Source organism: Borostomias antarcticus, assembly GCF_949987555.1.
Source record: "Borostomias antarcticus genome assembly, chromosome: 16".
NCBI classification, from domain to species: domain Eukaryota; kingdom Metazoa; phylum Chordata; class Actinopteri; order Stomiiformes; family Stomiidae; genus Borostomias; species Borostomias antarcticus.
In genome coordinates, this window is record NC_140249.1 from 2,752,321 (window position 1) to 2,777,642 (window position 25,322).

General features: G+C 47.7%; 3 protein-coding genes across 3 annotated transcripts; 1 reads left to right on the forward strand and 2 right to left on the reverse strand.

Annotated features, from left to right (window-relative positions):
- Positions 1–2,994: 2,994 nt before the first annotated feature.
- Positions 2,995–4,523, reverse strand: tpgs1 (tubulin polyglutamylase complex subunit 1; the record flags this gene model as incomplete). The annotated part of the gene is made up of 2 exons (XM_084450652.1): positions 2,995–3,619; positions 4,198–4,523. The coding sequence occupies 2 exons, from the start codon at positions 4,521–4,523 to the stop codon at positions 2,995–2,997; spliced, it is 951 nt and encodes a 316-aa protein (XP_084306778.1).
- Positions 4,524–5,912: 1,389 nt separating this feature from the next.
- Positions 5,913–12,444, reverse strand: LOC311319650 (inositol-3-phosphate synthase 1-A-like). Its single transcript, XM_084451237.1, has 11 exons — positions 12,405–12,444; positions 12,037–12,159; positions 11,796–11,957; positions 10,995–11,124; positions 10,364–10,557; positions 9,599–9,748; positions 9,152–9,367; positions 8,249–8,413; positions 8,022–8,135; positions 7,300–7,517; positions 5,913–6,112 (listed from the first exon to the last, which is right to left on the reverse strand). The coding sequence occupies exons 2-11, from the start codon at positions 12,148–12,150 to the stop codon at positions 5,929–5,931; spliced, it is 1,647 nt and encodes a 548-aa protein (XP_084307363.1). The 5' UTR covers positions 12,151–12,159; positions 12,405–12,444; the 3' UTR covers positions 5,913–5,928.
- A 5,367-nt stretch (positions 12,445–17,811) lies between these two features.
- On the forward strand, positions 17,812–22,427 carry LOC311319645 (programmed cell death protein 10). Its single transcript, XM_084451231.1, has 8 exons — positions 17,812–17,901; positions 18,432–18,661; positions 19,050–19,103; positions 19,877–19,994; positions 20,180–20,306; positions 20,506–20,584; positions 20,718–20,800; positions 21,609–22,427. Exons 2-8 carry the CDS (start codon positions 18,572–18,574, stop codon positions 21,688–21,690), a joined length of 633 nt encoding a protein of 210 aa, XP_084307357.1. The 5' UTR covers positions 17,812–17,901; positions 18,432–18,571; the 3' UTR covers positions 21,691–22,427.
- Positions 22,428–25,322: the final 2,895 nt, after the last annotated feature.

Sequence of the window (25,322 nt, forward strand, 5' to 3'; positions counted from 1 at the left end):
CGACTACTACTACTTCTAATAATAATAATAATAATACACCTTATTTATAGAGCACCTTTTATTACATAAAATGCAGTTCAAAGTTCTTTACAGACATTAAAAGCTTTGTGTAAAAATTTTGTGCATTTAATACAGAGTACTGTACAAACTGGGAAGGGAAAACAAAGCGTTCAGTACGTGTATTAGAAGAGGGTAGGCAGCTGTCCGGGTGTAATGTGGCAAAGCACAGAGATGTTTCAATCTCTTCACTGCCAACCGTCCATCAGTCCTGCTGCAGAGGCTGAAGTTGCAGGACTGTCCATGTCCGTCCAACTAGGCACAAGACCGCTACTGACACTTTCTACTTTGTACATTGTTGAATATTGTATTGTAGTGTTGCAATTGCCCCTTTGTTCTTGTATTTTGCACTGTTCTGTCTTGTTCTTGCACAATGTTTATTGTCATGCACCAACAGACCAAAGCAAATTCCTTGTAGGTATAAACCTTACTGATTCTGATTCTGGAAGTAGTCGCAATAGAGCAGTCTGACCTCCTCTGCACAGGAGGGCTCCGCCCCAGGGCAAAGGGCCGGTCTGTGTCCAGGCTGGGGCCTCTCGTCCTGGGCTGCCTCCTTCCACCACTCCTCCCTGAACACGTCGCCGTGGGACTCGCACACGTTGTGCAGGATGCAGCAGGCCAGGATCATGGTGGGCATGACGTCCAGCCCGCAGTCGTTCCTCTTGCTCAGGCACTGCCAGCGTGACCTCAGACGCAGCAGCGCCTCGCCTGCCACCCCCCGCGCCTGGACGACCCGCTGGTTGAAGGCTCGCTGGGACTCCGTAAGCCCTCCGTCCTCCTCTACGTAGGCCTTCATCAGCCAGCTCTGGAGAGGGCAGCCGGGCTCCCCCAGCAGTACGAACCTGGAGGGGGACAGTTCACACTGTTAAAAAACAGCACACACAAAAAACAACAACAATGCTTACAGCAATCGCAATGACAAACACAAACAAGTACCTCAGCGGTTTTCCCATGAAATCCGGGGGCGGGCACGGCGACAGCTCCCCCTCGGAGGCCCTGGCCCACAGCGTGGAGTTCTGGAGGATGTCGACCGGGTCGGTTCCTCCGGGGAACCCGGCGCAGACGTCCCAGAACCGTCCCAGCCCGTTGATGGCCACCTGGGACAGCAGTGAGAGCCAGCCGTCTGGGTTGGTGTAGTCGGGGGCGTCGGAGGACGGCGCACGCGACGCGTGGATCGCCGTGTGGAGCGTGGCGACGGCGGCTACGCAGTGAGGGAAGCCCCAGCGAGACAGGAAGAGGCGGGCGGAGTCTTCCAGGTCCTGCTCGCCGGGAGGCCGGAGGTACAGCGGCCGAAGTAGCGCGACGATGGCGTGGCACACGTCTCTCACGCACTTACACACGGTGGATTTGCCCACGCCGAACAGGGAGCTGATGGTGCGGTACTCCCCGTTCGACGCCAGGCGCCACAGAGCCACGGCGACGCGTTTCTCCAACGGCAGAGCGAGCCGGAAGGTGGTGTCCTGGCGAGCTAGGCGGGGCTTCAGCTTGCCACACAGGAAGAAGAAAGTCTCTTTGCTCATTCTGAACTTTTCCAGCCAATCGGAAGCCTGGTACTCTGTCATAACCACCCGCTCCCACCAATCGGTGCTTGCCGTGTTGGTCCAAGAGCGGGTGCGGATGTTGCAGCTGATGTGGGCGGCTTTGGCTACCATCATCTAGCAGGCAGGAGAGAGGAGAGGGAAGGGAAAGACTGATTCATCAATCAAAATGCAACATAGTTTACAACGACTGGACTATTCAGTCCTGTGAATGAAAAGCAAAAAAAAGATCTTAAATGTAGACAGCAAAATCACTTTGGCTTTATTTTGATAAACCTATTGGTGTGGATGTCTGCTATTGGCTTTATTTTGATAAGCTCGTTGGAATTGAGAGTTGATTTAGTTTGAGTGTGTATTTATGTGTATGCTGTTTTCATATTAGGATCCAGGCACGTTCGTAGACGCTAGCCGATGCCAATAAATAACTAATATAATAATAAATAATTTGCTAGGTTACGTGCTTTGTCATCAACACACTGACCAGATGAACCCACCATGAGCATCCTCTTCTGTCTCTGGAAATAATACTGTCTGTGTCGGATGCGCCTCTCCACCTCGTTGCGTCGCTGCGTGTCCGTGTTTCTGAGATCTCTTCTGCGCTTCATCAGTATGTAGGTCATTATGGACATGAGAGGCCGGAGTGTGTCCTCGTCTTCCATTTTAGATACTCAGCGTGTGAGAAGAGACAAAACAAATGAGGAACAAACACGAGTCTGTTTGGTATCGTTTGTTTGTTACCGGGTCGGGCTCTTCTTCTCGATCTGCGCAGCAGCTGCAGAATACAAACTACTACCGCCACCCAGTGGCCATAAGTGAGTAGTTAGTTATTAGATTAGATTAGTTATGACTTCCTCTAGTGAGCCTTATCTTGTGAATGGCTCTGGTTGTAGGCTATTTGGTGTTGGTTACTGTGGGTTATTAGACGAGTGTCCATATATAGATCTAAACTCATAATATGACCAGAGATCTATATAGGACCTATATTATATAATTCAATGTGACCTGTTGTCTTTACACCTCTCTGGTCAAGACAAGCTGATGGACACAGAGCAACCAGAACACTGAACATTTTTACAGTTTGGGGTGGTTAAATAAGCATGGAGGTTTGTTTTTTTCAATTTAGTTTTTAATTGTAATTTTTTGACACAACACTGAAATTCAATTATGTTAACAGGGGTCTGATTCTACCAGTACAAACAGCACTATAACGGATCGCTACAGTTTGGGGAGATATTTTGTTGATTTTATGTCCATGTGTGTTTTCACAGTATATGCTAATGTATATGTTATATACACTTAATAAGATATCTATGACTGCATGTTGTCATTTAGTACAACTCAGGTAAGTATATAAATCTTATTATACAATTTGCTGTAAAGATATGTCCTCACACAGTAGCTACGACACAACCCTGACTCGAGCGATGAACAGCTCTGCAGCAGCGTCCTCAAACTCCTTGGCGTCCATGTGAGCTCCCGCTGTCCCGCTGGCTGTGTGTGCCTCGGCCATGGCCTGAGCCAGCTTGCAGGGCGAGATCTTAGCACTCGCCTCCAGATAGCGGCTAGCCTTAGCACTAGCCTCCAGGTAGGGACTGGCCTTAGCGTTAGCATTAGCAGCCTGGCCGCCCTGGGAGCTAGTCTCCAGGGCCTCCTTCAGGGTCCCCAGCACGGCCTGGCAAAGCACCCGGCCCGCTGGCCCCTCGGACGGCCCGCACACCTCCGCGTACAGCCTCTGGGCACGGCGGATGTAGTCGGAGAACACGGCGCATGTTAGCACGCCGTGTCCGAACACGTCGTACGGTACCGCCTCGTGCTCCTGGCAGTGGAGGCGACGGAGGAGGGGGGCGGAGGTGGAGGCGGGGACCCCACCCTCGCTGCACAGGCACTGGAGCGTCCGGCTGTAGAGGCCCCCTCGGACATTCCCTCCGGTGGGGCCATTAGAGCTGGGGACCCCTCTATGTCTCTGGGGCCCCGTCTGGGTCAGAAGGTCATAGGCCACGCGCACGCTATTACTGAAGGCAGATCTGTAGGCAGACACGTGCACATTGAATGAACACAGAAAAACAGCTATGTCTACTTCAGTTAGACTATATTGATTGTTCTCACCATATAAATTAGGAGTTATATTTCTATAATCATGTAGCCGTATGATCTGAACAATTACAACTATCAAGTCTGTTTCTATTGATGTCACCTTGCCTTTAAATTCATTCACAGTGACTGGATCCCGGAGTTTAAGTTCATTTTGCACACCATTCCATGCAGATGGTGCGGAAAACATGAAGGCCTCAGTCTGAACTCTATACAGTCATAATCAGTGTCCTGAGACCGTGACCCATGTTTTCTGGTTAGAAAGACAGATACGTAACAGGGGGGTCTATCCAGAATGGCACTCAAACGGTGCTCATGAATGATCATCCTCTCTGGCTACAAAAACATGAATGATCATCCTCTCTGGCTACAAAAACATGAATGATCATCCTCTCTGGCTACAAAAACATGAATGATCATCCTCTCTGGCTACAAAAACATGAATGATCATCCTCTCTGGCTACAAAAAACATGAATGATCATCCTCTCTGGCTACAGAAACATGACTGACCGCTGAGAGTGATGCGCAAGGCGCAGGTGCCACAGGGCCCTGTTGAGATGCTGCTGCTCCTGGACGCCTGCGCCCAGTGCGCCTGCGCCGTGGTTCATCTCTGCGTCTCCTCCAGCGGGTCCGCTCTCAGACTCGGAGGCCAGATTGCAGAAGTGGTCCGCTAGGAAGCCGACGGGGTCGTCCGATCTAGCCTCGATCATCTTGAGCAGAGCCCCGCGGAGCAGATCTCCAACTCCCACCTGGGAGAGGAAGTCCCTCTCGCTGTCCGCTCGATTGGGTTTGGTCTCCATCCCCGCGGGGACACCGGGCCGACGCTTCTCCGCCATTATTCTGGGTAGTAACGGGAGGGAGTCGTTTTGGACCGGTCCGTTTACAAGATGTAGTCGTTTGGGAGGCTCGCCCTGATCCATGTTGCTGATTAAAGATGCGGGATGTTAATCGAAACGAATGAGACGCGACCCCGTAAACGCACCGCGCCGATGTCTGATCAGATTTCTCTCCTCTTCGTAGCTCTCGACGTTGCTAGGGACGCGGTAGCCTCCCTACGGAAGCCGTATGGGCGTTCCGTTCTATAGTAGACCCCCTCCCGGTCGCGTCTACGCGTTTCGCAACATTGGAGACATTCTGAGACTTTAGAAGGCTTTTATTTCGAAATGTCACATCAGAATCTCGTGAAACTCCACGAGTCAGACCGGAAGGGGGTCTACTACCACTGTGTAGTATAGAACAGTGACATTTTGGGTAGTTTTCTTTTAATCTTGATTCAATACCGATTTGAACCTTTTTTTTTTTTTTTAAGGTGGAGCGGATAATTCCAAACGGGTTCTGAGAAACGGGGTCTAACTTCCATAGTGCGCCTTTGGTCTTTTGACCTCTGGGAATTATTCAATAATGTGCTGTTGTCTCGATCACATAGAATCAAAGAAGACATCTTAGCCACTTTATTCTTTTGTTACAAATACCCACAAGCCATTTACCGTTTGCACAGATAATAAAAAATACATACGAACACAAGAAATACATACACACAAAAATGCCAGTATCCTATAGACATCTAACTTGAAGAATGTAGGTAAAAGTCTACAGAGGCTTAAAGTCAATGTCATGCTGTTAGTGTGTTTTTGTGCTCATGTAATCAGTCTGGAATGTGCAGTGGAAGGATAGGAGACAGCTGGGTTGGGGCCGTGGGTCAGAAGGTCAACTTGGGCGCCAGGGTGTCACAAGTAGGGCCCCTCTCCGGGACGTCCAAGATAAAGGTAAAATTAAGACTTCAGAATGTGACTGACAGGCCAGTTGTGAACAAGCGCCCTTTCAAGGAGCCAATCTGCTTCACTAGGCCTTAAGATAGGAGTATGGGTGGAGCAAGGATGCCTATTTAATGTCTTGAGTCAACCTTGAGACCTCGATTGTGAATGCGGTAGACCTGCTGTGCCCGTTGGATTCCACCAAGCGGGGGAGTAGGCTAGAAGACAGGGCCCTCATCTTCGACCCACAGCTCCAACAGCAGAGACAGGGACTGTTCCATGTGAGTTTTAAGTTCTGTCCAATAAATCATTGTTTGCCGCTTCCAATCCCGTGTTGGGGTGATTTTATCAATACTATCACAACAAAGAAGGCTATCAACATCGTGGTTCATCATTAGATGGTGCTGCAACTCTTATCAAGGCTTAAAAAAAAAATTACACAACGCAGAGCAACAGAAAAAGAAGAATGCCAAAAGCCAACAGGCTACTATCCAATCTTTGCCACGTTCACGTCTTGTTGTTCGCTGGTGGGGTGTGTGTGGTACCCGTTGCTAAGGACTGCCTTCTTAGTTACAGCCTCGTGGAGACGGTTGTCGTGGCGAGGCAGGAAGGTCCTCTGCAGCTTGTGTTCCAGGTGCATGTGGTTCTGGGGAGGCAGCCCTAGGCAAGCTCTGGAACACAGCAAGATCACAATAACGGTCAGGGATAACACACAGTGTTAGTAGCTACAGGAGATTATAGATGTAACCCATACTGTATGTTGCTGGTAGTGTTGTAGTCAACACCACCTAACTTGAGACCAAGTCAAGACCAAGACCAGAGTTTATCGAGACCAAGACAAGACCAAGACTTTTAGGGGTTGAGACCGAGTCAAGACCAGGACCAGGCCCGGGGCCCTAGGACTTGGGGGCCCTAAAAGATTTTGTTTGTGGTACAATTCTCCCAGCACAACCAACAGACCACACACTCTTCTTTACCAAATGAAGACACACACACACACACACACTAAAAGTTGGACGTGGTCCCAGCAGTATCTGTAAGAGTAGCATCACAGTATTTACACACTGCTGTGTGCATTTTTCTTAGTGTAGATTTGCACAAATATTTCTTGAGATTTACGAAGCCAAATTTTATGATGGATGAATTCCTTAGAAGTAGACAGCACCACCTGTCTCCCTTAGTCTCCCTAATAAAGTCACTTTATTAGACTGAGCGCAGGAGGCGGGTTGATGACACAACCATTACTTTTTTTCAAATTGGTGACAGGTTATTGGTTGCATTTGAAGCGGGGAGTCTTACATCCAATCACAGTAATGATGTTAACAAATAAATGAGACAATGCACAGGCATTCCCACAGTTGTGGTCTTGACCGGTTGAAATAAAACCCAGTCCTCTGTCTGAGACCAAGACAAGGCCGAGTCAAAATAAGGTCGATTCCAAGACGAGACCTTCAAAAACTGGTCTGGGGACCGGTCTCGAGACCAAGACCTTCTCTCAAGTACCGGTCTCAAGTACTACAACACTAGTTTCTGGCACGCCCAGGGTGGGATTCAAACCTGGGTCTCAGACACCGTTTTAACTGGCTACACCGATGAAAAGCTCTCTCTTCATCAGCACGGGTGGATGGTATTTATAGTGGGGGAGTGAGTTTAAACAACAACTCACTACCTACTCAGAACTCACGAGGACTCTGTTTCACTCGGTTACATATATACACACACATATCTATCCATCTATCTATCTATCTATCTATCTATCTATCTATCTATCTATCTATCTATCCATCTATCCATCTATCCATCTATCTATCGAGAGAGAGAGAGAGAGAGAGAATAGACAGAGGGAGAGAGAGAGAACCTCATGATGTTTTCTATGCAGGCTCTCTGGCGGAAGAAGGCGTTGACCAGCGGGGCCCCGGGCGGGACCAGGGGGGCCTTGCAGAGGATGGAGAGCAGGGCCAGCACGCTGTGGAAGGACTGGAACCCCGCCTCCCCCTGGGCGCGCACGCCCACGCGCTGGCACAGCTCCGTCAGGATCACCAGGTCCAGGATGATCGGGCTGGCTAGGAGAGAGTCCTGGGAGAGAGAGAGAGAGATTGTGTGTGTGTGTGTGTGTGTGTGTGTGTGTGTGTGTGTGCATGCCTGAAGCTGGCTGGTGTCAGGCACAGAACGTGAACGTTGTTTGGCAGTTTTATAACATCTCAACCCAAACTGACTTTTTATTAACATCTTACTGCACACACATCTGTTGTAACTGCCGACGTTAATGTCGATGATGCGAGTGTCTGAACCAGGGCGGGATCCGAACCAGGGCGGGATCCGAACCAGGGCGGGATCCGAACCAGGGCGGGATCCGAACCAGGGTGGGATCTGAACCAGGGCGGGATCTGACCCAGGGTGGGATCTGGACCAGGGTGGGATCTGAACCAGGGCGGGATCTGAACCAGGGTGGGATCTGAACCAGGGCGGGATCTGAACCAGGGCGGGATCTGAACCAGGGACGTCCCCCTTGGAGGAACTGTCAGCACTGTCACCAACTATTCAGTTACACTGCGCACACACGTTTCCACCCACACTGACCTCACAGGTGTTGTGCATGGCGATGGTGTTGGTTCCTCCCATCATGATTTCAGAGGTGTACTCATCCATGGCACGTTTGCTGTCTCCGACGTAGGGGACATACTTGATCACCACCTGCACGCACACACACACACACACTTTTTAGAAACCAAACTCTCCTTCTCAAATACACTGCCCTTGCGCCCACACAGACACACACACGTAGACTCACACACACGTAGACTCACACAGTGGTCTGGCTTCTCTCCCGGGCCGAAGAGGACTGGGTTGGACCGGACCATGTCGTCCACCACGTTGCTCTTGGAGATCTCCTTGGAGCGGAACTGCTGCGGTGCCGACAGGTTCAACCCGTCGTTGTTGCCTAGGTGATTGTAGCTGACGATGGAGGCAGGCTGGTAGTGGCCATAGCGATGGAGAACCATTTATTATAAATTAGCTTCATTCATAATAACATCATAACATCCGTTATTAACAACCTTAACAACCCCCCTTAAATGAGTAGTAAAGGGAAAATCATGTTTAGCCCTGTTTTAAGGTTACTTATGATCATATACAATGGTTCAGATCAAAAAGTTGACAAAACTAGCACTTTTGAGAGTCTGATAATTGCTCTACCACCGTTTAGGTCATACAATGGATGTGGGTGGATAAAAATCATTTAAAAACATGTTAAACTCTCGGAAGTTTACACACGTATGTGCTGCGACTAAATAGTTCTATGCTAAATATTTATAAAAGCCTTTCCAGATGAACTAGAATCTTACTTTATGGCAAATTATATGTCAGAATGCCAACTAACACCTCGGTGAGTTTCTTGTCTTTGAAATTGAGTTTAACATGTTTTTGAATGATTTTTTCATGGTGCCCACCCACATCCATTGTATGACCAAAACGGTGGTAGAGCAATTATCACTTTCTCAAAAGTGCTAGTTTTGATCTGAACCATTCTATATGATCGTAAGTAACCTTAAAACAGGGCTAAACATGATTTTCCCTTTACTACTTTAAGGGAAACCCAGTCGTTGGTGAGAGAGCGGTTTACGTTCCAGAGCCGAGCAGATTTCAGGAGGTTTAACATCCTACATCCCATCAAATCCCCTCATCCAATCACATCAACCATCTTAGCTCACCTTGATACCTGCACTGACCAGGAAGTCCACCAGCACCGACTTGATCTTAGTCTGGCCCGACTTGAAGTCGTCTCCCCCGATGAAGACGCCCCTCTGCACGGCCAGCTCCACCACCCCGGGGACGAAGGTGTTCTGGGGCGAGCCGTTGATGTAGGCGCAGTCCTCCTGTATACTGGCCACCGCGAACAGGGTGGAGGGGGACACCTCGGCGCCGGCCTGCGAGCCACAGAGTCCACGCTTTCACTCAACGACACGCCACTAACCGCCCTAATCTTTTCATCCATTAAGCTTTAATAATCAACAAATGTGTTTTTCAGACAATCCGATGGCGGATGACAGTTTGGGTGGGAGGCGGTGGTGAAAATAGAACACTTAGGATAACCTTTGATCCCCTTCCCTCGACCCCTGCCCGTCTTCCCCCGACCTCTGACCCCTCTCCCCACACACCTCGATGGATGCTAGCAAATTCTGTGCCGTGTCGTTGACCCCAGGTGTGAGGTCACAGAAGCGCTCGGTGTTGGCGGTCCACAGAACGATGATTTTGTCCACACCGCTGGACCGCCGGAAGTCCCTGATGTCCGCTCGGATCTGCTCCACCTGGACAGGATCTCAACACTCAGTGAAATGTACTGAACACCGTGGAGAAGCAGACGTTGTGTTGTACACGAGGGTTAACGCAGTCAATCAATCAATCAAAGCTTTATTTGTATAGCGCATTTCATACCCAGAGGCAACACAATGCGCTTTACAGAGAACAAGGGAGGTGGGCAGACGTCCCACCCCTACATATTCCAGAGGGAAGCAAAAAAACAGTAATCACCCGGGGGCCAGATAAGTGAGCTGTAAAAATTCTTCCCTGACCCCTCTCAACGAGGCGATCGAGCAAGCTCCTGGAGTATGTTTGTCTACCGGCTAAGAACATTTATAGAGCAATAAATAACATTAAATTACATTTTCAGAGTAAGAGAGGCTAATAACATCATAGGAGAGACATGGCAAACACTGGTGTATGTCTGTGTGTGCATAAATGTGCCTGGGCCCAGATAGAGGCAGGGGTCAGGGGTAGGATCGGGGTAGGAAAAGGATACGGACCCGGGTTAGGGTGAGGGGATCTGAGCCCAGGACTGGTGTATGTCTGTGTGTGTGTGAGTGTGCCTGGGTCCAGTCCTCTCTATCCTTTCCAGGCCAGGAGGTGACTAGACTAGGGCGTACCTGCTCTGCCATGCTGCCCCCGAGGACGTTGTCAGCCCGGCTCTCCTGGTTGGCAGCAATGAAATCTGGGATGTAGATGGAGGGGCGGGGTCTGAGGTGGCTCATGTGAGGGCGGAGCTTCTCCTGCAGGGACCAGTCGAGCACCTCCGCTCGCTCCATGGCACGGCCCAGATCCAGCGCAGAGATGTCCCAGCCTGTCAACACACACACACACACACACACACACACACACACACTCTAAAATGAGTCAGCATTTTAAAAGGAGGATCTAAAAGGAGGAACCTTCCATGTTTAGGAGTACTGTATGACCCGTCCAGCCTATAGCATGACCTGATTTAGGATATGGATACATGGACTAGCACGTCTAGTTTATGACCTGTGGAATGAACTGCCTGTCTCTCCCAGTCAGGAGATCCAAGGGGGTAGACATCTTAACCTTGTAACTTTACTCCCATTCCTCCTCCATTTTGCCTGAGAGACTTGAGGGAGACCATGAGTTACTAGTGACAATAAAGTTGTACTATATTTGGGGCCCAACAAACTCCACCAGGGGCTCGCTAACCCCCTCCAGCTGATCTGGGCTCAGCCTCCTCCCTCTCAGCACTGTGTCTCTGGGTCAGGGGTCCCTCACCGTCAAAGATGATATCATCAGGGTGCACCATGGGTAAGAGGTCACGGAAGGGCACGTTGATCTCTCCCTCCGGCCCCGAACCCAGACACACAGTGGACGCCTGCAGGAAGGAGCCGTAGTAGTTTGCTTTCTGGAGAACAGGAGAGGGGAGGAGAGAGGGAGCAAGGGAGGGAGCAAGGAAGGAAGGAAGGAAAGAAGGAAGAATCAATTAATCTTCTCTGTCTCTCTGGTCATGGTTGCGTTGTATTTGTTTATCTAGACTTAACACTGAAGGGATAGTACACTTTAATCTCACACGTCTGTGTCATGTTATCTTTGAAAATAGCAGGAAAAGTGCGCTCTCTTTGTTTGGGCTGATTAGGAAGCGTTATCTTTGCACATATACTGTACATATACAGTATTATACAACAGTGCTGGGGATTTAAACATAGACAGATGAGAAAGAGACAAATTAGGCAATTGGGGAAAAAAGGGAAGCAATAACAAATCATATAGCTACTAAACCTCCATGGATATGTAATTTCCATATAAGGTGAAAGACTGTCTCTGAGCTGGCTGGGTTAATTCCCTCACACTCTACTAAGCCTCGCCATGTCAGGGCTAAAATCAGCTTTCTGCTCACAACCACACAGGAACACACATAGAAAATAGGCCAAGAATCTTTTCTCCAGCCTCCCAAAAGGCACCTCATCAAATCATCGTGACCCATAACACCAGATGGAAAAAAATAATAAAACGTTGCATCCAGCAAGTTGAGGATATATGATAAAGGCTAGTGTTTGTGTGTGTGTCCTATTTCACCTTCTCTCCGGTCTTAGTCCTCCAGGTGAGGCCCAGCCTGTTGGCCAGGATGGCTGCGGTTACAGTGGTGCCGTTGTTGCCGCCCCAGCCCACCAGCATCACGCCCAGCCGGGGCACACGGCGCTCTGTCCTGAACACCAGCTCACTCACAGAGGGGGTCACCTGCGATGTCAACACACAGAGACATGAGGATGACAGAGCAGAGAGAAAGACCGTGTGTGTGTCTAAGAGAGAGACTTACCGTGAGTGTAGTCCCTTCTCTGTGCACAGTTGTTGTGTGGTAGGAGTAGAGCGACTCGATGTGCGTGTCTGTGTACCTCACATTAGGACTGTTGATGCGAATTGTGTCTGACATATTTGCAATCTACACAAGAAAAGATTCAGACAAAGGTTCAGACAAGAGACAAGATGTACAGAACACCAAGCAGCCGCGAGCGCGCAAGGCTACACTCGTGCACGCGCTCCATAAACCTAGACTCGCGATACATTCTATAGCCAATCCCTGACATGTAGGAGCTTCATAATAAGAAATAGGCTAGATAGATAAACAATATCATAACAAAAATATTCCATGCATGTAGGAGTTGAAAAGTAGTTAAAATAGTTTACCGTCTGATCAGCCTAATTAGCGGAACGTTATCTCCAATGAACGATAGCGACCAGCTTCGTCTTTCTATATTATATGTTTTTGGTAATTCTATATCTGATCTAATTTGCATTAAAGTCGTTTTCGTGCGCTCCAGTGCTGCAGGACCGCGGAAGCCGGGGGAATGAATCTGCTGCTCAGGAATGCACGAGGTTCTGGTCCAGGCGCGCACACAGATTACGTGCATCAGACAGAGAGGGGTCCACAGAAAGCCTCCAGAATCCCAAATCTGTGAAGGCCTATTGAATCGCGCCATCTTGGCTAGATTTGTAGTCATTTGGCTATTTCCGGTGACTTTTGCACATGCGCAGTTGAGCTTTTCTGTCCTACGCGCGTCCACGAAAAGGTTCACGTTTATGTGAAATGTAGACGCACGCTCCCTGCTTTGAGTTAGCAATGAAAACCGGCTTGCATATTAACCTGTTTTTGTCAAATATATCCATTGGATAAATTATTTTTTCATCCAGGCATCTTAGTTTTAACAGGTTAATTATAGCTGAACATGTTTTGTTTGCTAGTAGATGGTATTCATTCCGTTCGCGATAACGTTATTGCAGCCAGGCTAAATTCCTCCAGGGAGCCAGTGACCGGCGAGTTGAAGAGCTTCACTCCCCGCCAGCAGGAGCTTTGGCCGCGGCTACCGCATCTCGGATAACCCGCTGAGTTCGTGGCTGCTATTTCACATTCGCCCTTGATCAATCCCAATACCGACCCATGGTAATAATGAATCAATCGTTCAGATCGGCAGTGCTGCATGCATGTTACAACATCATTGTTAGCTTTATTAACATAACCATAGCCTACATTTATCTCTCTAACCTTAGGCTATCCATCTTACACCAGATAAATATTTCATCTTTATGCTACACATCAACTCCTTTCCATTGTATGTGAATAAATTCCTGTTATTCTAAAATATCCCATTTCTGTCCATTCCTGGAAAAGGCTAATAATTGCTGTCAAAAGATCACTCCAGTTCTATTACTACATCCATTACATACTGCTCGCACTCAGTCACCGAGTGCACTCCGTTTTGTAGTCCCCTCACAGCTGAATGTAGTTCCCGTGATCAGGTGTAGGGTATAAAAACCTTAGGGACGCACTCCCCTTACCATGGTTTCACGTCAACAGCACTTTGCAGTGGTAGAGGCATCGCGTGGATGAGGCATCGTTCGTATCTCCCTTGTTACAGCTTATGAGGATTGCCTATATCAGATAGCCTACCTAGGTCCTAAGTGGAAATATCCAAATGACAATATGGCCAAGGCATTACATTATATTTATACATCATTTGAAGAACTCTTACCTATTCATTTCACCTTTACCCTATTGTCAATAAAATATTTGTCATTTTTCCACTGCTTCAGCATGATTATTTGTAATAGTGTATTCTTTGTTTGTATTTTTGTTTTACATCAAAACAAAGCAGGTGTGATTTTGTTTGTCCTGATTTAAAACAAGGCCATTTTATGCTAATTTAATCTTCACTGTTATGAAGCACTTGGGGCTGCAATTCTTGTGAAGAAAGTTGCTATAGCCTACAGTTTATTAAAACAAGCCCATACAAACTGCACAAGCTGGCTGTATGAACCTGTATTTGTCCTCTTGTCATTTTCTGGGAGCAATTTTGGGGTTAGGTGTCTTGCTCAAGGACACTTCGACATGTGGACAGTCGGAGCTGGGATTCGAACCACTGACCCTTCGAACACTGAACGACCCGCTCTACCAACTGAGCTACAGCTGCCCCACTAGGAACACAGATATGACAAAGAATAAATGTGATCACCAACCACCAGTAATACGGATGTATAATCGTGTAATTGATACTGTATAACCATGTAATTAGGCCTAATATAGCATAATCATGTAGCAATCACTGCAATAGTTATCCTTAATATACCATGACACAGCTATCTTGCTGAGGGACAATGATGAGGATTTTGACATCATGGCGGGAGTGTTACAAGGAGACACCCTCGCACCCTTCCTCTTTATAATAGTCCTGGACTACGCACTGAGGCAGGCAATCCAGGGAAGGATTCACTATAACACCTAGGAGGTGGAGAAGGTATCCCACTGTAGTCCTAACAGACCTGGACTACGCCGACGACATCAGCCTGATATCTAACCAAGTGAGGCAAGCGCAAGAGCTCCTGACCAGAGTGGAAAAGGAATGTGCCAAGGTGGGTCTTGGACTGAACGCCAAGAAAACTGAGGTCTTCACCTATAACACGGTGAAACATCTCCCCCTAGTGACAGCTGAAGGTACTGCTCTCAAGGAGTTTGAGCACTTCAAATAGCTGGGCTCTTGGGTCAACTCAATGGAGCAGGACCTCAAAGTGAAGAAGGCGTTCACGTGGAGAGCTCTAAACGGCCCGAACAATGTGTGGAAATACAACCTCCCCCGTGAAACCAGGCTCCACTTCTTCAACGCCACTGTGGAGGAGAAGGCCATTCTCCTGTATGGCTGTGAGTGCTGGACCCTGAGCCACTCCCTGCAGAGGTCGCTGGACGGATGCTACACCAGAATGCTCCGTGCAGCACTGGACATAAGTCATAAAGCGCCCGTCTGTACTGAAGATCTGTGTTCGGCCAAGGGTGAGTGAAATAGCAGCAAGGAGAATGAGGCTGGCTGGGCACTGCTACAGAAACACCATGAGCTTCCGGCCAGAAAGCTGGTGTAATGGGAGCCATCTCCATGGCGCGGACACAAGTCACGAGGACATCCTACCTAAACATTTGTGGACATAATTAAGATGGATGCAGGAGTGGAGACCATCGATGAGATGGCCAGGTGTATGAAGGACCGGGATAACTGGAGACAAAGATGGGAGGCCCGTCTGTTGACGACCCGATGATGACTCTAATTACATAGCCATTTTCAGACATAGTTCCCTGTACATTACAGTGATAACCTTCAGCACCACTAGGGGTTTTCACTATTCATGCAGCTGCATGCAGGGACATTCCCTGCGTCTTTTCAAACATCCTGGGACAGATGGCGCAAGGGACAGTCCAGCAGATAATGACATGGATTTGTCAAAGGGAATGCCCTGTGTTGCCAATCAATATTAGCCTATAATGATTTAAAAGTATTGAATATGCTGATGGATTTTGGAGAGATTAGCATATAACATATATAGTATGTGTGTCCTGTAGTTTCTAAAGGGAAGTCAACACACACTGGTAAATATAGCTGTTCTGCCAACCGGGCCTAGCAGAAGGGTCACGCTAAGGGCTTAATGTTGGGAGGAGGAGGAGGGCCTATATTATCCCACCGTCTAAAGTAATAACTTATTTAGAAAGAAGGCCCTCCTGAAAGTCGTGAATTCATTAATGGTTGAAGTCTAGGAGGTTGTGTCATACATGTTATGTACAGTATGACACAACTGACGCACACGAGTGTGGAACCTTTAAGTCTAGCAGCGTGATTTATCAGAACCCTAGCTGATACCGATATACAGGAAGGAAAACAGTATTTAAGGGCCATGTTGGCCTAGGAACACTGATTTGGCTCTGAATGTGGCAGACAGACACTTCACTACAGAGGGGGTAGACAGACTTAGGGCAAGGGTCTTCCATGAACTCTGTAGGCAAGGCAAGTTTATTTTTATAGCACATTTCAGCAAGGCAATTCAAAGTGCTTTACATGAGACATTAAAAGCATCAAGATAAAGTACAACACATAAAAGGTCATATAAAATGAAATCCAAAAAAGGCACTTTTTCTTTATCACATATTGAAACCTTCTCTCTCTTCACTCTCTTACGTACAATGTCCTTCTGTGTACAGGTACCATGTCATTCTGTATAGTTGCTCGCTGGCTTTTCACCAGTGCCAGTGTTTGTTTTTTTAGAGAAAGTGTAATACAAAAAATATTTCTCTTGATGTGAAAATTAAACTGGTAAAAATTAATGAGGATATCTTTAAAGGAAAAAAAAATCCTATTCAACTGTAAGTTAAGTGTGACAAATTTAGTATGGATTCATCTGACTGGGGAAAGTAAACATTTTTTGATGTGATGATAGACAAAAACAGTGTTAAAAAGGACAAAACATACACTTGGCTAGTTAGAAAATACAAGAATAAATGGTTCGCTCAAATGAATAATTATTCTGTGTGTAGGAAAACATGGTTCATATGATATGGTGTGACAGATGGATCATATGAAGTGACAAGCAAAACCAGTCACAATATGTAGGGTCACACCACATGAGGTTTCATGCACTCAGCATAACACGGGGTCGAAACACTGGCATCCTAACAAAATAACGTTGTTATTGTCATAATTACATTTAAATGTAATAATGACACAAAAAAGTAATTTATCTTTGGTATTTTATATAAAAGGCATCACACTGAAATACACTGGGGTATGAAGTGGGAGTCCCAAAAGTATTTGATTTATTGAAAAAATTACAAGACAACCCACATTGTAACCCTTCCATGTGGTCCTTCTGCACTTCCTGGTTGAGTGAGAACCCCCCCTCCCCGAGGATCTCCAAACAATTTAAGTTTATGATATTTAAATTGCCCGTTTAAATATCACTAAATAGTGTATGACGTCCCATTTCTGGTTCAGCATGGTTTGTTATCCTCCGTTTTCATTGGCCATTGTAGGAGCCTGTTTGCATTGTTGAGCACTGTACATTAGACTAAACTGTAGCCTACGTGTTACTAAGTTACACGTACAGTACCTTGCCTTGCCTTAGTTATAAACTGTACATTAGTAAACTGTAGGCCTACTTAGTAAAATGTTAATGCCTCTATTTCTTTAAAACATTAAGATCAAGCAATCAACCAAGCTCTCTCTCTCTCTTTTTTTCTCTCTCTCTCTCTCTCTCTCTCTCTCATCTTCAACATGTTTCTCTTGCCTCCTTGCTAATGGATGGAGCATAAACAGGTAAAGCACACTGTACAATACCTGTATCTATATCTATATATATATATATATATATATATATATATATATATATATACATATAATACCTGTATCTGCTCATCTGGGTGATGCGTCGTTCTTCCCATAGATCTCTGGTTCTACCCATAGATCTCTGGTTCTACCCATAGACCTCTGGTTCTACCCATAGATCTCTGGTTCTACCCATAGATCTCTGGTTCTACCCATAGCATGGTTCTACGCATAGATCTCTGGTTCTACCCATAGATCTCTGGTTCTACCCATAGCATGGTTCTGCATCATAAGCTCGCTCTTCCCATAGATCTCTGGTTCTTCCCATAGATCTCTGGTTCTACCGGGTTCTACCCATAGATCTCTGGTTCTACCCAGAGCATGGTTCTACCCATAGCATGGTTCTACCCAGAAGCCCTGATTGGACCAGGCGGAAGCGTCGCAGAGGCTAGTCCTGAAAAACTTCCGCCTTTGACTTGTAAAGAAAACACAGCAGCTGAACTGCAGCCGTCTGCGGTACTTGGGCCATAGGAGAAGAAGTCAAACAGGTATCTAAATCCATATGACCCGATAATCTTCATGATTTGATATGATTATCCATGGGGTGATATTACACTCACGGATTTGTAGGTCGTCTTTCTCATCCAGCTAGCTAGCTTAGCTAGGACGCGCTATCTAACACGCTAGCCGGAATGCTAGCTAACTACAGCTAGCTAACTAGCTCAGGCCTGGAGCTGCTTGTTAGCTCACGCTAGCTCGGCTAAACCTAGACCTAGACCTAGCTAGTGAGCCACATTGGACCTGTCAGGTGTGTTAACCTTGTCCTGAAATCACTAGCTACACCATTGGCAAGCTAGCTAACGGTATCACTAACAACTAGCTAGTTACCTGGATACCTGCTAACGTTACCAAAGACTCATCTTAGCTAGAGGCTCTGGAACTGATCACTGTTTTAAGATGACAAGTGTATAACCAAGCTTTAATATTGCTTGTTCCAGCCAAGGATGTGATTCAAAACCAGTACTAGCTCATTACAGGGAAATTAATATATCATACCGTTGTGCATTATTTTTTCCAGGCTGTTGTCACTCTGGGGCCCGTGGGATTTTCAGAGTGTGTGTGTGTGTGTGTGGGTGGGTGAGTGAGTGAGTGTGTGTGTGTGTGCCGCTGCCTTCCTGTGCTGCACCTGTTGACAGAGAGTCGGTTCCTCTCTGGAGGATGACAATGGAGGAGATGAAGAACGAAGCGGAAACGAGCTCCATGGTTTCCATGACGCTATACGCCGTGATGTACCCAGTGTTCAATGAGGTAGCTGAACTCTAAAGGGTGTGTGTGTGTGTGTGTGTGTGTGTGTGTGTGAGAGAGATGGTGTGTGTGTGTGTGTGTGTGTGTGTTTGTGTGTGTGTGTGTGTGTGTGTGAGAGAGAGTGACAGAGTCTGTGTGTGTGTGAGAGAGAGAGCGTGTGTGTGTGTGTATGTGTGTGTGAGAGAGATGGAGTGTGTGTGTGTGTGTGTGTGTGTGAGTGACAGAGTCTGTGTGTGTGTGTGTGTGTGTGAGAGAGAGAGAGAGAGAGAGAGAGAGAGAGAGAGAGAGAGAGTGTGTGTGTGTGTGTGAGAGAGAGAGAGAGAGAGAGAGAGAGAGAGAGAGAGACCATTGATTCCTCTACTAAGGGTGTATTTGTTTTGCTGGATCGCAGCTGGAGAGGACCAACCTGTCAGCAGCCCAGACGCTGCGAGCAGCCTTCATCAAGGTAGGATAGACATCACCCCTGCCACATCCTCATTAGTAGCTACCAACCGCAGGGACTGTCTGAATAGATTTTTGCATATTACCGCTGTAATCCACATGCTGGTAATTCATACACACCTCAGGTCTTACTGATGAGGTGATTATTTGAGAGATTCGACTGTTTGTTTTGAGAGTAGTGGCAGCGCTGCCAAGTCTCCTGTTCCTGGTGTGAGACCCGCTTTTGGTCTGTCTCTCTCATGCTGAAATATCAGCGATCCGTCTATAGAAACGTGTTGCGGCACACATGCCCGAATGAGCGCAAGCTAAATCCTAGAGATCAGCTGTTGGGACAAATATGTCAATCTTGTTGACCCTCCCTACCCCACCCTGTGGTGTGATTCAGGTTGAGTTTAAACCATGTTCCCAGGTGATCCCCTCTCACAAGGAGGATGTCTGGTAAAGAACCCGTGCCCCCTGGGTGCTAGGGGGAGGTCCATCTGGGTTGTTTCTCAGAAAGTTGCCTAATATGACCAATCAAGGACGCAAGGGTCTTGCGGGTCTGCTATAGGACTGTTAACAGCCAAGCGGCAGCAGAAAACTAAAAGCAGAAACTTAACGTTTTCGCTGTCACACCAGAATCTGTGCTCTGGAACTTCCTGCCTGGACCCGGAGGAAATGTGCTCTCTGCCAGACTGGGTTGAGCTCCAGTGGAATAGAAGGCAGCCGCACCGTGATTGGTGTCTTCTGTTGCTACTGCTAGGCAGCCCCGGCGTGATTGGTGTGTTCTGTTGCTAGGCGGAGCGGGAGAACCCGGGTCTGACTCAGGACATCATCATGAAGATCCTGGAGAAGAAGAACGTCCAGATCAATTTCACTGAATCCTTACTGCGCATGGCAGCAGACGACGTGGAAGGTGTGTTTGTGTGTGTGTGTGTGTGCGCGTGTGCGTGCGCGTGTGCGTGTGTGTGTGTGTGTGCACGCGAGCGCACCCCTGACTGATGCTGTCCAGATTTAAAGTTGGCCCCCGACTGTGATGCTGTCCAGTTTTAAAAATTGGCCAAACACACTCCATAAATGTACTTCCTGTTTCCTGTGCAGAGTTCATGATCGAGCGGCTGGAGCAGGAGTTTCAGGACCTGAACGACAAGGCCAGAGCTCTCAAACACATCCTCAGCAAGATCCCCGACGAGATCAACGACAGAGTCCGCTTTCTGCAGACTATCAAGTGAGGCTGAACGCTCAGCAAGCTAACGACACACACACACACACACACACACACAAACAACACACTGGACATTATGACCGACCACACACACTGGACACTGACAGACTGCACACACATGAATAGACACAGTTTCTAGACGCCTTCGGGCAGAGAAGTCTTGCAAATCAAAGTTGGTTCTGATTGTGTTTGTGTTCCGCAGAGACATAGCCAGCGCCATTAAGGAGTTACTGGACACAGTCAACAATGTTTTTAAGAAATACCAGTACCAGAATCGCAGAGTGAGTAACACACACACACACACACACACACACACACACACACACATAGACACACGCACACACACACACACACACACACACACACACACAGCCTTTCTAAACACTCACTTTATTTTTGTCTCGCTGTACCCAGGCCCTGGAGCACCAGAAAAAAGAGTTCGTGAAATATTCTAAAAGCTTCAGTGACACCCTCAAAACATACTTCAAAGACGGAAAGTGAGTGTCTGTCTGTCTGTCTGTCTGTCTGTCTGTCTGTCTGTCTGTCTGTGTCTGTCTCTTGCCTCGCCTCGCCTCGCCTCGCCTCGCCTCGCCTCGCCTCGCCTCGCCTCGCCTCGCCTCGCCTCGCATAGCCAGATCTATCTCCACACTTCGTTTACGCTGTCCCAGCGCCGGAGACAGGTCTGGCTGGACATATTACCATTCTGCAATAGGGGGGGGAAAAAACACAGTATTTCTTTAAACCAATCACAGTCGGCTTGGGCGGAGCCAGCCCCGGACGCAGCGACGGTGCTCTTGCAAAATAGTCTGGATCGAATCTGATTGGTGCCGAGAGAATCTCTCGCCCTGAATCAGATTAATTTGCGTCGCCAGTCTCGCCACTGATTGGGCAGTGTGACAACGAATGACAAGGTTTATTGCCAAAACCTACATCCGTTGAGTCAGACTAGTCTGTCTGTGAGAAAGGTCATAATGGTCTCTCTCTAAAGTCAAGAGTCTGTTATGGTAAATGGTACATGGTAAATGGACTGCACTTATATAGTGCTTTTATCCAAAGGCCTCTCATTCACCCATTCACACACCAATGGCGGCAGCTACCATGCAAGCCTGCTCACTGGAAGCAATTTGGGGTTCAGTGTCTTGGCCAAGACGCATCGACATGTAGACAGGAGGAGCCGGGATTCAGATTGCCGACCCTACGATCACCAGACGACCTGCTCTACCTCCTGAGCCACGGACTCTCTGTGTTAATCCCACTCTTCCCTCATGAAACTCTGTTTTCTAATGTTACCTGTTTTGTTCCCAGGGCGATAAACGTGTTCATCAGTGCGAACCGGCTCATCCACCAAACCAACCTCATTCTGCAGACCTTCAAGACTGTGGCCTAGCCCCCGAACACCGCACCCCGCCCCTGTGGGGGGCAAACATCCAAAATGGTGGACCGCCGAAGAGCACCTGTATATGTATAATAGAAGCGTTGAGTTAAGGTTTGGGGTCAGTTCCATTCCATTATGCGAAGAGGCGTTTTGAGATTCCAATTCTAGAGACTGAAAAGTGCCATTTGTTTTCAAACAAGGATTTTTCCGGTCTTGAAAAATGGAATTGAATTGTCCCCAAGTCTGGTTGATTTTATTGGACAGTTTTAATTTATAACCCTGGTCTTGTTGGAGGGAGTAGGGGAGGTGTGTACTAAAGACTAATTGCCATTTTTCTAATATATTCATGTGATTATTTTACTTTTAGCTTTTCAATCATGGTTTCACATCTGTTTGCATTCACTACCTTGGGAGCATTTTAGTTGTCTGACATGCCCCCCCCCCCCCCAACCTCTGCACTGATCTGAAAACACAGGACAGGTGTGAAAGCAACAGGTCTTATCGTTTGTGATCTGCTGTTGTTTTTTCTGACTGACGCCAGTGTGAGAGGAGAGGGAGTAATGTGAGATGTGTGAGAGGCAGGCCCTGATTTCTACTCTCTTATCAGAAGATAGAAAGCCAAAAGACTTCCAGCACAGTGTTGCGCCGTACCAAGTCCCACAGCGCCCCCTTCCCTCAGAGGGTCAGGGGTCAAAGAGAGAGAGATTACAAATCCTGTATTTAACTGATACCTGGTTGCAAATGTTCAATAAATAGTTTCCAAATGATTACGTTTTTGAAATGTGTCCGAGTGTAGTGTTTGAGGAAATGGGAGGAGGGTGTTGGGGTGGGGGGGGGCATAGGTTTCATCATACATGTGTGGGAGAATAGCCCCCCTCCCCCAACACACACACACACACTTGAAGCTGAGAATAATAGGTAAGAGTGGTCATTTAACTCTCAGAAAGTTGCAGGAAAATACTGAACGGCATCTTGGATGTGCATTTCTGCCATTGTGGCCACCAGGTGGGAGTATAGTTCTACTGATGTTCAGTCACTCGATTGTCCTCAAGAATATGCACAGGTTCTAAAACCAAATGTCAGTTGTACTGTAAAAGTGTGTGTGTGTGTGTGAGAGAGCTATTGAAAAACAAAATATGAATTTTATTCTTCATCCGCTTAGCTGGGGTCGGGTCGTGGAGGCAGCAGTTCCAGCAGGGGGCCCCAGACATCCCTTTCCCTAGCAGCATCAACCAGCTCTGCCTGGATAATCTTTAGCCGCTCACAGGCCAGGGCGGAGATGTAGTCCCTCCACCTAGTCCTGGGTCTACCCTGCGGCCTCCTCCCAGACAGACACGCCTGGAACACCTCCCTAGGGTGGCGCCCAGGAGGCATCCTCACTAGATGCCTGAACCACCTCAACTGGCTCCTTTCGACGCAAAGGAGCAGCGGCTCTACTTCGAGTCTCTCCCGGATGACAACTTCTCACCCGATCTCTCATTTCAGCCGCTTGCATTCATGATCTCGTTCTTTCGATCATGACCCATCCTTCATGACCATAGGTGTGGGTGGGGACGAAGATAGACCGGTAGATTGAGAGCTTTGCCCTTTGGCTCAGCTCTCTTTTCGTCTGCTCCTGTTTTCTCTGCTCCGATTCTCCGGCCAAACTCCCTCTCCATGGTTCCCTCACTCTTGAACAAGACCCCCAGATACTTGAACTCCTTCACTTGGGGTAAGGACTCATTACCCCAAGTGCAGCTCTGGCGGAGGCCAACCCCCGCCAGAAAGGAAGACGAATTACTGCCGAGGACACGGACCCAGCTCTCGCTCTGAGTGTACAGGGATTGGATGGCCCTAAGTAGGGACCCCTTCACCCCATACTCCCGCATAACCCTCCACAAGACCTCTCGAGGGACCCAGTCGTAATCCTTCTCCAAGTCCACAAAACACATGTAGACAGGTTGGGCAAACTCCCAAGCCCCCTCCAAGATACTTGCGAGAGTGAAGAGCTGGTCGGTGGTTCCACGACCAGGACGAAATCCGCATTGTTCCTCTTCGATCTGAGGTTTGACTATCGGCCGGACCCTCCTTTCCAGCACCTTGGAGTACACTTTCCCTGGGAGGCTGAGTAAAGTGATGCCTCTATAATTGGCACACACCCTTTGGTCCCCTTTTTTGAATATTGGGACCACCACCCCAGTCTGACACTCCTTTGGCACTGACCCGGACTTAGACGCAATGTTAAAGAGCGTCAACCAAGACAGCCCCTCAACACACAGCGCCTTCAGCATTTCTGGACGTATCTCATCAGGGGCTTTGCCACTGTGGAGTTGTTTGACTACCTCAGTGACCTCCTCCAGGGAAATTGACGATGATCCCCAATCAATTGAAATCTCTCCGGACGGGCTCTTCCTCCAGACATTCCCAGCTCACCCTCACTACACGCTTGGGTTATCCAGGTCTGTCCAGAGGCTTCCCATTCCCTCACCACCAGATGGTGATCAGAGGACAGCTCTGCCCCTCTCTTTACCCGAGTGTCCAAAACACATGGCCTCAGATCAGATGATGCGATAACAAAATCGATCATCGACCTAAGGTGTTCTGATGCCAGGTGTACTTGTAGGCATCCTTGTGTTCGAACATGGTGTTTGTTATGGACAAACCGTGACTAGCACAGAAGTCCAACAACAAAACACCACTTGGGTTCAGATCGTGGTGGCCATGCCTCCCAATCACGCCCCTCCAAGTTTCTCCATCATTGCCCACATGTGCATTTAAGTCCCCCAATAAGACAGTGGAGTCCCCTGCAGGAACCCCAAATAGGACTCCACTTAGGGTCTGCAGGAAGGCCGAGTACTCCGAACTGCTGTTCGGTGCATAAGCACAAACCACATTCCCCCCACCCCCCCCCCCCCACAGTCCTAAGGTGCAGGGAGGTGATCCTCTCGTCCACTGGGGTGAACTCCAGCACAGAGACGCTCAGCTGGGGGCTAGCTAGTATAGCCACACCTGCCTTACGCCTCATACCGTGAGCAACTCTGGAGAAGAACAGGGTCCAACCCCTATCCGAAACTGCAGTTATGCTGTAAGCAGTGAACACAATTTTTCTTCCTCTGCTTTCTTTTTGTATCGACATCTTTCATACTCTTAGTAATTAAACTTTATTCATAGTGTTTTACCATTGAAATTAATGGTGTGATGTTCAGATTTTAGAGTGGTGGCAGTTGCTAATTTGAAAATATTCACACATTTTGTACATTTTGTAATTTTGCCACCATGCCTACAGTTTTAACAATTTCTATACGTTATACATTAAAATGTTCACATGATTCTGCTGATTCCTACAATGCCATTATCTATGCTCTGCTCTGCCATGCAACTGTCAGCACGTCCGCCTCCCATGCAGGAGACCAGGGTTCTAATCCTGGCTTGGGCATGCCTGAACAGATAGGCTACACATGCACACAGATTTCTTCAGAAAATATACTTTTTCTAGTTTTCTATGAAAATGTACTTTTATTTTCCAAAAAATGAATGAATTACTTTTATTTTCAAAATAATTAATGACACAAATTAGCAAAACAGTTGTGCTGCCTGATGTGCACAAGGCATGGCCAGCTTGGTCATATATACCCATGAATGCATTTTGTGGTTCTGTGCGTGCA